Source organism: Ptychodera flava, assembly GCF_041260155.1.
Source record: "Ptychodera flava strain L36383 chromosome 3 unlocalized genomic scaffold, AS_Pfla_20210202 Scaffold_26__1_contigs__length_13983176_pilon, whole genome shotgun sequence".
Taxonomy (NCBI): Eukaryota; Metazoa; Hemichordata; class Enteropneusta; family Ptychoderidae; genus Ptychodera; species Ptychodera flava.
Window position 1 is genome coordinate 13,557,921 of NW_027248280.1, and position 14,549 is coordinate 13,572,469.

The 14,549-nt window shown below is 38.6% G+C and overlaps 1 protein-coding gene across 1 annotated transcript; it reads left to right on the forward strand.

Annotated features, from left to right (window-relative positions):
• Positions 1-6,506: 6,506 nt before the first annotated feature.
• On the forward strand, positions 6,507-10,252 carry LOC139125837 (uncharacterized). Its single transcript, XM_070691937.1, has 2 exons — positions 6,507-6,624; positions 6,978-10,252. Exon 2 carries the CDS (start codon positions 7,393-7,395, stop codon positions 9,775-9,777), a length of 2,385 nt encoding a protein of 794 aa, XP_070548038.1. The 5' UTR covers positions 6,507-6,624; positions 6,978-7,392; the 3' UTR covers positions 9,778-10,252.
• The last annotated feature ends 4,297 nt before the right edge of the window (positions 10,253-14,549 follow it).

Sequence of the window (14,549 nt, forward strand, 5' to 3'; positions counted from 1 at the left end):
CATGTCAGGCATGCAAATTTCCTGTGTCTTGCACATTCAAAAATGATAGTTTCCTTTGCCAACACAGAAATAATTGCCTCAGTTCAGTTGAAAATATTTTGAAAAGATTATCAAATTGTTCTCTCCTCCATGGAAAAAGGGGTTGATCCACTCACTATTCAAAATGGGAAACAAGTGAGAAATGAGCATAAAAGAAATGCTGTCAGAAATTTGAAATACAGACCAAGCTGTGCTGAGCACAGAAGAACGTTGCTCAAGTCCAACGAGTGATCACACATGGTGATATTGGGTAACATCCCTTGAGAACAAAACCAATGGATCACGTACTGATCCGACAAAGTCAGATCCCGTGAGGAGTACGGTGCCCTGAGTACAGTGATCCAAGGTCGTTCACGCTACGGCGACAAGACGGAATTAACTTTTGGAATCGAAATCGGTTGTTTTCGGCGGAGAAACTGCATAACATAAATCTGAGGCCCAATGCAGCCAGCGTTTTTTCTGTCACTGTCAGTGCAGTGTCAAAAGTATCATGGCAGTCCGCAGGTCTAGTGGACGGCCTATAGCCAGTGACACACGGCTCTGCCACGCAGAGCTAGCGCTGGGGCACGATATATGTTGTGCCTGTAACGTCGGCGACGGGTTCTCCACGTGTACGCAGACTTTGCTTAGTAGTGCTAGCTCCACTAAATGTATAGACAGAATCCAGGCCTTGTCGTACGACGAAGGGGTGCATGAGCTCGGCCCGACTTCTACAGTCGCTAGCTGTGTTGGCAAACAACTCCAATACTTCAAGCAGGACGAGTGATTTAGTTGCCTTGGGGTGCTTGTACTGCGCTGAATTTGGACATTGTACCGGTCGTCTGTTCATGTTTCGTCTGGCGATGATTATTTATACACAGCTCTCAATACTGTAAAACCAACTTAATATCAAACCGCCGATGTTCAGGTATTTTAAGATGCCATTGCTTCCGTGAATGTTGGTCCTAGTATACAGTGATTGAAACATCATGTGACAACAATGTTGTTTTTTATCGTCCAATTGCGAAGACATTTTTCCAGTAAAGAGCCATATAATTTAAGGATTTACATCATGTCTGTGTGTGCGGAAGTATATACGGTGTTGCGGTTTGCGCTGACGTCAGAACCATCATGAGACGCAACACTTTCGGTAGGGGTGTTGTGCAACGTCACCAATCAGAATGAAAATACATTGAAATACATGTAAGCTGTGAGAGCTGCATATTATGATACATATCGCCTAATCCCTGGACCTTTGCTCTGCTTTGTGAACCGGTTTGTTACACATGACCAGATGACAGACAACAAAATGATTAAAATGTTAGGTCGGCCTGACCTTGTGAAGGGGTTTTCATCCATTTGACCCAATTTGCATATTCAATTCAGGACATGGTTGCCTGCTGACTGTGGTATTGGGTACAATACAAGGCAGCTGAAAGTGCCCCCGGCCCCTCCGGCCGTCTTCGCTTGATATACCGCACGAGTCGGCGTATTAAGCTTATGAAGAGCTTGGAAAAGGTAAACTTTACATCGTCCCATTTTTTGTGAAAATTGATTTTTTTTTCTCTCATAGAGTAAACACAAGGGCGGTGGCAGTTATATTTCGGTCAACTGCACTGAAAAATGTGTATGTCAAAACATGCCAAGAATGTCGGTGCCACACTGGCCTAGACCACATATTTTGCGATACATAGAAACGTCTATGTAGCGAGATGTTGCGCTATATAAAAAAATGTAGGCTTTGTGCGATTTTTGAGCACGGTACTCGAAGTACAACCACCCCACCCTCCCCTGACAGCAGTTACGTTTGCCGTGCGCGTATTTTAATTATCCACGGCCCATTAACACGGCAATAAGCCAAGAAGTTTACGTGTGTCAGCGATATTCGATGTCATATTTGACAAGTGGAGTTTAGTCCAAACTAGCGTTCATCTATAAGATTGTTCTTTGTAAACGGAGCATTTAACAGACTGTTCTTTATATTTCAACTTTCTAACAAAAGAATTTAATGTATTTGTATTCTGAACAAAAACATGCTATTGCCAGACGAGAAAAGTAACATTTAAATTGTCGCGTGTCGTGTATAATTTCACTCAAACTTGTCCTGTAATTCCGTTTCCGTTCGTAGCTGGATCAGGACAACGACCGCCAGAATAACAACAAAAATAAAAACTACACTGAAAATTTCCATATATAGCACAACAAACCTTATCAAGTGTTTGTATTTTTTAATGTTTTCTGTACTCAATCATAGTTTTCTATAGAACTCCTTGATATACCACCAAATGTCATATTTTGCTGTATATATTTTCTGCTGAGATATTTTCTGCATATACATGGCAGATCACGACGGATAATAAGTGTGTTTTCCATTTTCACTATTCATTTATTTAAAAATGTATTTTAATTTTTTGGTTTTTTTTTTTCTTATTTATCTGCACTGAATTGTATTTCACAACAGACGAAACAAAAGCGTGAAGCAAGATAAACTTCACAAATATTATTTATTACAGTTCGGGCAGTTTCCAAATGTAGTAATTTTCCTCACGTGACGAATTTTTACCAGATATAGTAATATTTTTCAAAGTGAGGCTTTGACCTCTGCTGTTGACCCTGTTGTTGCTATGACTCGAACGACGCTACGAAGATGGCGGTAAATCCAACTGTGTAGACGCTATACATCATGTATATACAAAGACGACTGAGCAGATAGAGGTGAGAGCCGTTTTGTTCCTCCTTTCAAAGCTGACATGACCACTGTTAGTTGTAGATTTAAGAACACTTTCGAATAAAATCGTCAAGCACAGTATACAGAAATCTTCTAGCTACAGTGCCGTAGCTTAATATTTGTTTTGTCTGCATCTGCGGGTCACATACGGCACTCGTAGTAATAGTACATTAGACGGCAAAACAAAACAACATCAAGATCTTTTTTTACATGCGAGAGTGCACAGTTAACAGCACGGAATTCTATTTGTCCTCCAAATGTGAGTTTTGTTGTTGTTTTTTTTTGTCACTACATGGCCAATGAGTAGCCCTGCGTACAGGTCTGTGTGTTCCGGCGTTATGTGGTGGAGGCCGTATAACGCCGGGAACACACAGACCTGTACGCAGGGCTAGACCAATGACAGGCATTGACGTCGTCGCATTATACATAACATAAAGTGTGGTGACGACTAGAGTTACTCGAAGTACAGTTGAGATAGTCTGTCTGTTTTTATAGCTCTATGGTCTGTTGGAAGGCGGCCGATCAAGACTGTCTTCGTCACGGTCAGCCAATCCAACAGACTATAGTATGACACAGAACTCCCCAAAAATGCAAGTAGGTAAGGTGTATTCAGAGCAAGTGGTATATACTATAAGCAAGCTAAATATTAGAGAGCTTCAACAGTATAATAAGCTGACTATTGCTGTCCAACCACAGGGTACTAGGAAGTTATTATTAATAATAATAAAGAAATATGAAAAATCATATAATAACAATAATAACAATAATAATAATAATTAATATAATTATTATTATTATGATGATGATGATGATTATTATTATTATTATTATTATTATTATTATTACAAGTTTAGGGGCTATAAGTATTATATAGAAATCTAATAACAGTTCATTGAAGCTGTGGGAATTCTGAAAAAGAGGTGTTGTTTATTTTAATTTTGTCAATAGGGGTGACTTCTAATTGTCGTACATATATTCTCTCCGCCCAGTTAGGTGTTCCTTTTGACATCACTACCCTTATGAATATTCATATACTTGCAAAAACTGACAGTCGCTGTGTCTGGCAGCGCCTGCTCACAGCTGCTGAGCTGCACAGCGTAGGCTTCGAATGCAGGCCCATCGTGGCAGTCGTGGGCATGTAAAAAACAAGGCACAGCGACTGTGGAGAGTCTATGCCAGTGTAATTGGCCTTGTAAACGTACCTTCAGCGTGGCATTTGTAGTTGTGGCAAAAACCATAAACCCTCTCCCTATGCTGACGTTGTTGGTTTTATTTTGTTCATGTGCATTAACTGTAAGCAATCAAGGAAGTTTTGTGATGGAAATAGAGCAATTTTAGGCGTGAGCTTCCATGAGATCTGTGCTACAAATATAACTTTACGCATGCGCACTCTTTTGCCAGTGTAATCTGCCAATATGAGCGTGCGCAGTTGAGTGAACGTGCTCGTGAATGTGTAGTCTGCACACTACGTCTCGTGTCATTCAGCTTTGCATGTTGACAGAAACTGGAATTACTGCAGAGAATACTTTTCAAGACATCACATGTGAGTCTCTAAGGTAACAAGTAGGACATTTAGGAAATCTTTCAGAAAGCTCACGCCGCCTGTGGCCATTTTGTGGAGTATAAGCTTATACTAGTAGTTATACATACCTGGAGCGTATACAGTATTCTACTGTACAGTGTACATATTGCCGGATAATATGCGATGGAATTTTGCATTTCACGTCGTTCAATCATTCAGATGGAAATGCTGCCCTTCTCCAAACTTTGAAAAAAACAGGATGACAGATTTGGAATGCTAACAATTGTATATCAAGAATGACGTAATTTAATGAGAAGACATTTGTATTCGAGCACGGCTACACTGTGAGTTTTTGATTCGAGAACCTCATCATGATGGACCGTGGTTGTATTCAACAATCGAGAGGGCAAGGGTGAGTCGAACTTTTCCTATGTCCATGTAGCACTTGTGCAAAATAAGCGAATCCACAGGCCTTTGGCGAATCAATAAATGCGTATTTCACCAAGCTGAAAGGTTGAAAGATCCGTCCGTCACTTTGGGACGAGCTAGATAAATGCAGTCAAACCCAGCTGGGCAACTTTGTTCTGGAAATTACGAAGACGACGTGCGGTGGAACTTTGCAACAAAGTTTCAATATCTGTACTGACGTACTTGAATGACTGGCACAGGAAACAATGGCCAATAAAAACGCATTCTCGTTGCATTTTGATAATGTATCAATCACAATGACACAGAAATTATGCCTCCTCCCGGCAGAAGGGCCATGGCCAATTTTTAGCCCTGCTACAGTATGTCTCAGTGCTGAAAAGGCCATGTTGTTGTCAGGTTGTCATGGCGACTTTTAAAATTTACATACAACTCTGAGAGTGAAACGGGTTATAGGTCACAGAACTTTTGAGTCCCACTGTCGTCCATTATACCTGTTTCCTTGGGTATTAAAGGTGTGCAAGTATACACATCAAAAGACTAGAAAATTCGCTTCATGGGCAGAATCTCGTAAAGTAGCCTTTTCTTGTCTGGTTAACGAAAAAAGATACCCCTGATCTAAAATATGCATGGTTTTAAATAAAAAGCTGTGGTTACTGAAATGGTTACTATGGTAACATTAAACAAAATGAACATGGAGTTCATACTGTTATAAATACACTTAGGAGAGCATTTGCATAGTAACTGGGATTACTTTTAATGGACTTTGGACAAAAATTGAAATTTTAAAACGCAAATAGGGTACTGTGGAAAACAGGGCAGTAAAAATGGATATCATATTTTGTCTTTCTAACCCGAAACAACCCTTTGGTATAATATTTCTGTTGATTACTGGATTTTTACACTGGATATTTGGTCTTTCTAACCCAAAATATCCCTTTGATATAACACATTCTGTTGATTCCTGGATTTTAGGTGGAATCTTTGAAAAACTGGTAATTTTAACTCCTGAATGGTTGCCATGGAAACATCTCACATTAAAATGAGTGTAATTCTTTTGGTTTTCTAACCAGAAAAACCCCTATTATCAATTTTTACACGAATCAATAGTTCTTTAATAGGAATTAGGGAAAAAGTAACGTTTTCAATCCAATAATAGTTACCATGGCAACTCAAAACATTAAAATAAGTCTGGTTTTTGTGTTCTCTGACCCAAACTCCCCCCGCTAGATAATTTTCATATCAATCAAAGTAACTTTTCATTGGATATTAGAAAAACTGAAAATTTCAACCCCTAAATGGTTACCATGGAAACATGGGGCAGTGAAATCGATATCATATTTGGCCTTTTCGACCCAAAATACCCTTATGGTGAAATTTTCACGGAAATTGAACCTATTATTATTCGCGTTATTATTTCTATATAATACTTATATTAATTATTATTATTATTATTATTAGTGTTGTCATCATCATCATCATTATTACTATCAAATCATCATCATTGTCATCATCATGCAGTACCACCATTGGCAATGTTGAATTCCTACCAAAGTTTGCCAGTCTCTATATGAATTTCTCTTCCCTTTACTGAAACATTGATGATGATGATGATGATAATGATGATGATGATGATGATAACATATAATAATAATATAATAATAATAATAATAATAATTAGAGGAAGTAGAAGAAGAAGAATTTTCATATTACTTTATTATCAATAATAAGTTCTGAGTACCGGCCCTGTGCTCAGGACAAACTCACAACATGAATATTTGATTATGTTCATCACAGTTAGCAGTTGGTAAAGCTACAGAAGCTAACAACATCACAACGGTTAACCCTAGAACAAGAATATGTGGAGAGACCCAATAAATGTTTTTCTTTTAGATAAATGTCTCAGCAGGATACAAAGTCACTGAAATAGGTAAGTTTATGGGAAATTCCACAGCAATACAACCTAAAGTTGAGAGAGAGAGAGAGAGAGAGAGAGAGAGAGAGAGAGAGAGAGAGAGAGAGAGAGAGGGGGGGGAGAGAGAGGGGGGGACAGACAGACAGACAGAGACAGACAGACAGAGACAGATAGAGACAGATGGAGAGAGACAGAGACAGGAAAGAGATACAGACACAGACAGATAGACAAAGACAGACTGAGAGATATAGAGACAGACATACATGCACATAGACATAGATAGACACACACAGAGACAGACAGACAGATACTGATTGAGGGAGTGAGAATTTTTGATACATCTAACATATTCTCTTTTTCTGCCACAGCTCTCTATTACATCACAATGGATCATACTTATTCAACATTTTCTCCAGTCTTCAATCCCTGTGAGCCAGACACACCTCAGAAGCAGCCAAGGAGGTTAATGACCTACAAATTGCCAGCTACTGATAGTGATGTTCATAATTGTCTTTCTTCTGTTGTGAATTCCATTGCGAACAATGAACTGTCAGCTGATGAGATGCAATACCTGGCCTTTGCTCTTGGTAAGGCACAAGCTCAAAGTGTTGCTCAGGACTTTTTATGTTTTGATCAGTGTTACACCAAGCTGGATGAACTTAATACCATACAACTTGTTTGTGGTATATAAATAGAAATCCTATTGTAACAGGTTTTATTGATGGGTTGTCAGGTGATGGTGACATCTTTTTAAATGAATATCAAATCACAAATTGTAAGAAAATGTATGCTAAGGTTAAGGCAGTAGAAGCCTTGTATCATGTGAATTCAATGAATTCAGTATCACCCTTTGCTTTCTCAGAGTCTGTTGTGGGCTATTCAGTATCAAACAGTAGAGCAGTTGTTAACCTTTACAATCATGCACAGCCAGCCTGTTCTTACACCAGGATGAAAACTTGGCTGCAAGAACAGGCAACAGCTGATCCTGTTTTCCCACAGGGAGATGTACATGTGGCTATAGACAATGACCAGATAGTAGGCAAAACATACAGGGTCAAAGAAAACAGCAAAGTCAATGTTAGTGTATTGACAAGTGTGTGTTATGCTCAGTTGGATCCTGAAGGTAAACTTCAGGAGGATCCAGCACTGAAACCATATAACTGGTTTAAATATGAAGGATTTTCTGAAAAGGTGCAGCAAATCAGAAATAATACCAATGTTTGGTTGGCAACACTGTCAGACATCCATTATCAGCAACTTTACATCCACATAGAGTCACGTTTAAAGAAGGTTGTAAATGAGCAAATTGTTTGTGATACACAAATAACAGACAGCATTGATAAGGCTGTTAGTCTAGCCAACAAGTGTAAAACACAAAGGCAGTGTCAAAAGTGTCACACATGGATGGCAAAGTCCAAAAGAATTTGTGTAAATCCTGAGTGTAAGGTAAATTTTAAACTATCTGAAGAAAAGGGAAAAAATATTTCCACATTTTCACTAAAATCACAAAGAGAAAGTAAACCAACAGAATATAAAGTAAGTTTTAAGCAAATTGAATGCAGTCACAAGTTCATACCAACTTATGAAAACCTGTCAGATAATACATGTGACAAGAGATATGCAAATGTCAGTAGTAAGCACCCCAGTCAACCACCTGTTGCTGGGGTATTGGACCCAGTGTTTGTGAACCCAAACTCGTATGAAAGTGTCAAGCAAGTGTTGCATCACGTTGGTAAAATATCTGGAATCAAACGCTATGATAGTGGTACTAAAGAGTGGATTAGCATTTATATGGATGGCTTGCCATACATGTTAGCCCACAAACTCATACGTGAATCTTACATTTGCCCTGTTTGCAATTTGTCTGTCCTTGGCAGCAATGAATTTGAGGATCACTGTGAGGAAGTACATAGTAACAGAAATCTAATTGGCAGTTTAGAATTTGACTGGGTTAATCTTAGAATAGGACCAGGGCACATGGAAATGAACATGATCAAGTCATACTTTGAACTAAATTGGGAAACTTTCCTGTCATGTTTGTCAAATTTAATGGGATTCTGTTCAGAAAAAGCCCAAAAATATGCTAAGAGGTGCTCAGACAACCATAAAGCCTGGGAATTACTGGAAATATTCTACCTTGGGTCAACTGATGAGCTTCTCATACCATATGTAAGAAGTGATTTGCTAAAAAAACAGTCACCAAGTGTTGAAGGGTTTATGAAGTTTCTGAAAACTGTGACTGATCCCAACTATATATATCTTGCTGAGCAAATTTTTACATACTGCCAAGCCATCATAAATTACAGGGCAGGCGTTCGAAGGAACAACAGTGATGTAATGATGGCGGGAAGAATCAAATTTTCACCAATTTTTCATGCAAGAAATCACCCAAAGTACATGTATATAGATATTGCTGATACCATAGATAGAGTCATCTATCCCCAGAAACTCAGAGATTTCATTAGCCAAAATGAATCTGTTTCTGTCAGTGGTGATCACAGCAGAGGTGAAGGTATGGATTTCATCCTAGAGAGCTTTAACAAAAGTAGTAAAACTTGGGTGACTGGCGTTCCTGACAGCAAGGAATGGGTTATCATATTTAGAAATCTAAGTAAACTTAATAGTCTGCGCAAAGTTACATTTGAAAATATGGGCATGCAGGATCCTAAATTTGCCACTGCTGGTACAAAGCCCCAAAAGGAGAATGAAATTCTTGCTTGGAGAAAGCATTTGAGAAGTGAAAATTACACAACCACTCCAGATGAAAATAAACCTCATGTCAGTGTAACTGGTAAGATGTTAGACAGGGATTTGGTGAATTTCAGTCAAAATGCCCTTAATATGAGAAAGCGGCACATAGATGTAAATTTTTTGGGAAAATTATCAGATGAACAAAACTATCCAGTGTTTGTCACACCTGAGGAAAGAGAATATTATACTGACATAGCAAATCAAACTAAAGCTGTAATTGAGAGGTTGATTGACACAAAAATTTCTTGTATTTTAGACACATCTGTGAAAGACATGTACAAACATAAGTGGGAAACAGAGGTCAAAGGTCAACGGAAAAGTGTCTATGTGTCTTTCTATGATGAAATTGGCACCATAATTGAACAGCAGCAGTGTATAGATGATGTATGTTCTTATGGAGACATTGATGATGTGTAGAAAGCATAAGTTCCATGTATAATTAAAGGTATACAGTTAGCAGTAATCTATATATGCCCATACATGTGTATTTGTATATCATGTACTTGTTAAACCGTTATGCCAAATCAACTTCCATATTCATAAGTCATACAGAGCATATTTGGGATGATATTAATGATACTGAATAAATATTAGAATGGAATAAATAGTAGATTAATGTGACACACCCAGTTGATTTTCTATTGTGTAGGTTTCTTTTGTTACATTATTGGATACTTTCTCAAACTTCCAAGTATTTAGTGTAATTGCCATGGAAGACACAATGATGTTTTCTAACTTTTACCATTGTGGAAAAGAGAGTCTGTACAGACAATATTGTAATCTCAATAAATAGTATTTAATTGAATATCAAAAGTGTGAATACTGTATGAATACATACACCACTCTAAGTACAATCATTACAATAAATATTGTTGCATAAAACCCTGAACAGCAACAGAGTGCTGGTTTCCAACTATTTATTAAGAAATACAAGAATATAAAACTGCTGCTCTCTTATTACCATATGTATATATCTATTATATATATATAGTTTGAGTTTACAAAAGAAAAATAACAATAATTCCACTGTTGAATAAGAACAAAACATATTTCATATGTACCAAAAATTAGCTGATGGAAGTAATCAATGCAAATGTCTATGTACAGGGAATGAGTTGAGCTTTAAAAACCAATGGTTTAGCATATCTCACTGAGCTGAACAACATTACAACAACAATCAATAAACTCATGTCAAAACTGAGCTTTTGTCCCTTTAGCTATATCCAGTGCAAGTAATAAATGAGTGTGGATCATACATAGCCCTATTTCTGCTTGCAGTCATGACAAACAAAACTGATTTTTCTTGCACTGACCATTACACATTTAGTATGGTACCATCTTAAGCAGGTTTGGCATCTTATCCATGATACATCACCCTTTTTATGTCCCCTGGGATTTGGCCTCTTACATTTGTGACATATATCATCATCATCACCGGCTGACATGTTATCATTTGTATGACTGGATGATGGAGTCTCATGAGTGTCAATAGAAGTAATAGTGAGAGTAGGTTGTGTATCCTGGTTGTCATCATTCTCATCACAGTTCACCCCAGTAGTGGTTAGAACTTGCAAACAGGCACTTTCATCAGGGATAGTAGAGGCTTTTTCATCTGGTAGATTAGCCTTTTCACATTCACTTTCAGGAATACCACTGATCACAATTTCCCCAGCAACATCTAACTGAAGGGGAATAGAAGCTGGCATGAATGACATCATGAAAGGTGGAACCTTGTTTGGAGAGGGTTTAACCACCTCTATCTTATCAGCTTGCTCTCCAACTGCTCTGTCGGCTCTGCAACATTTCAATCCTTCCGTTTCAAATTCTGTGACCAGGTCATCGGTTCCATAGTATTCTCGTTTTTTTCCATAATGTATTTTCAGAAAAACTGAAGCCCCGGTCATTCTTGCAAGCTCATGTACACTCTTAAATAAAGTTTTCTTTCTTTTGATGCACATGCCCCTCGTGCAGCTTTGTCTTCTATATAGCTCAGCTCACACACTCGACGTCTTGTAGTTTGCCTGCGACCACTCAGGATTGAGCTGTTAAACACAACAAATGGCATACTTGTAATTGAAACTGTTAATTATAAAATTTGACCGATTCAGTGAACGATCGCAGAATTTGCAAACGACAAATAATCTCCATAGCATTTCATTGCACACATATTGTCTTTGCAACCCGTAGCTGGAGGCATCGTAGTTGGAGGTTTTGTCAGTCGACGCGATGTTTATATTGCCGTCAATCCAATCCAAGGCAAAACCCCGGGTTAGAACGTACAATGAACGTGTACGTCCTAGCCCTGAGTACAGGTCTGTGTGTTCCCGGCGTTACTCATACGGCCTCCACCACCGAGGCCGTATATAGATGCTTTGCAATGACGTCATAGATTTGACCCCGGCGCCATCTTGTGGGGCAACTGTTTGCATATTCATAGCGCATTCAAATCCGCTGACCTTGAGACTTGCGTTCGAGAGAGCTGCATTCAAAACAATCATTAACCCGTTTCAAGTCAGGGCTCCCGCTACCCGATCGCCAATTAGCCAAATGCGAAAGAAAGTTAAAAATGGCTACAAAAATTCCAGTTTGGCGAACATAGTGGCTAATGAATTTTTACTGCCCGGCCCTGGTGCCAACTCAACAAAAAACCACAGCTAACAATAAAAAAGTTGTAAGATGTTGAAACAGTTTACCCTCCTTCATACAAAGTTGCAATGTATTGAAACACTTCACCCGCCTTTCTACAAAGTTACAAATTCCCTGGTACGTAAAACAAACATTGTTGCTGTTCCGTCTGCAGTACACAGAGGCTTTGTTGCTTTGCCTCCGTGAGTCCCGTTCGTCCTTCAGTCTATCAGAAGTTTTACCTACTTTGCTAGAATCAATATTTGGCCTGCAACTACTCAGTTTGATAGTAAAAACCATAATTTCAAAGGAAACTTTCACAAACGGAGTAATAATACAAAGGAAGAGGAGAAAAACTGAGGTTTTCTGAAAGGTCAAGTCTAGGTCATCTCATCATGTGATGTCATGCATGAAGACCCCTTAAGTGTACAATTATGGTTCAAAAGAGCCACCTAGGGTGGTCCAATAGGTAAAAGGTAATTTTGGTGCCTTCAAATTTAAACGGCATTCAGCTTGACTGTCAGTTTTAAATTACCGTTCATCGCAAAGGGACATTGTCAACAGTAATTACAGTAAGCATATCCATTGTCAAATCGTCAAGTTTGTGAATTGCAATTTGGCATGTAAACATTAAAGCAACAAATTATTAATTCGGTCTATTTCAAACTTATTAATTCGGTCTATTTCAAACTGCTATAACTTATAGAAGAAATTATGTGATTCTGAATTATTTTAATATTTTTGCAGATTCCACCAGTTTAATGATATAGAAGTGAACATCACAAGACATTTCTTGATGATATCAAAATATCAAATGAAAATATATTTGTGCTAAAATGTTATCATAGTCATTTAAACAATGTACACTCTCAAGCAGTGAGTAATTTAAATGAACATATATCATTGTGCTTTGTTTTACAAGAGTTATGTTTTTCCAAACCCTTTGGTCTCAAGAAAAATACTCATACTCAATATGCTATTCATCCTGCTTGATCACAACTATGACATACTAGTAACACTGGGGCCAATCATATCTGCACTGCTAGTGTGTTCTAAATGCTTTCTTCTGCACCATTTTTTCATTCTTGTGGCTAAAACATTTTGGTTATGGAAGACTGCATAAATTTGCTGCATGAGATGCTTGTAGCCTATGACAAGCTATCATACTGTGAACACTAAATGAATGCCACAGAAATGTTCTCTACCTGTTGTAATATACACTTCACTTTGCTACCAGATTTTTAGAATTCAATTGATACCTTATTTTATTTCTGGTGATAAAACTTTAACATCTGAAATGAAAAAGTATTTCTATCCTGGAAATGTCATAAAAACCCAGATTATTCAATAAAAACTGAACAAATATATCTTTTATGTAAAAACTATCAGGAATATCATACAAAACATCTTGATTTGTAAAATTAGGAACACCTGAATGCCGAGAAAGCTGTAATTGCTAGGCTTGAGATCATAAACTGGCTAAAAGTTGCTCAAAGTGGCTACAAAATTTTTGATTTGGCTAATCAGTTGGCTAATCATTTTGGTGACTTAGGAGAGCCCTGCATTTGAGTGAACCCGGAAGCCATATTAGTTAACATAAGGCCGAGCGGTGTTTCACTGACTACCTAGATAGTCTCGATAGTGTTTCAAGAGTAAAATATCTCGAGAAAATCAGAGTAATTGGTAACCAGACCCGTACCAGCTCCAGAAAAGTTATTGGTCGTCAGACGACGTTGGTGAGTGGCCAAATATTACATATCCGGACATCGTAAACTATTTTGTCTACTCACAGAGTGCCTACACCTTGGAAGACCTCAAGGCGTACAAATCTCTCCAGTCCTATAGCTATTTTGTTAGCGGCTGGGTGAGCAACATCAGGTTCGCAAATGTTAACGGAAACAACATCCAAGGTACGTACGTCACTCACAACGTATGAACGAAGCACAGCTGCAGCCCTGGATTATTGCCGAGAAGAGCAAGAGGGGAGAAATTCTCGCCGGACACTGTACTTGTATGGCTTGTCGTGGTGAGACTTGTAGTCATGTCGGTGCCCTTATGTTTGCCATCGAAGCCACTGTGAAACTACAGAGATCAAGAAGCGTCACCGAAGAAAATGCGTAATGGTTGCTGCCCACCGGTGTTAACAAAGTCAGCAGGAAAAGGGTACGAGACATAGACTTCACGTCCGCCAAGACCAAGAAAAGAAAGCTTGACGCAGCCGTTGCCGGAGACACAAGTACACCGACACCGAGAAGAAGTTTTCGGAAATACCACTATCCACCCCGACGAAGTCAACAAGTTTTACCAGGGCTTGCACAACTCCAACACGAAGTCTGTCGTCCTGTCGTTGGTACCAGAAATGGCAAAATATGCTGGACATGACATCCCCAACGCGTTAGACAAGACGTTCCCTTTAGTTTTGTCAGAACTTCGCAATGATAATTTTGTCAGCGTGAATAAAGATGACCTACGGAAGCACTGTGATTATTTATTGGACACTGTAACTGTCAGTAAAGAGGAAGCCAAAAATGTTGAGGAGTGCACACGTGACCAGGCAAGAAGTA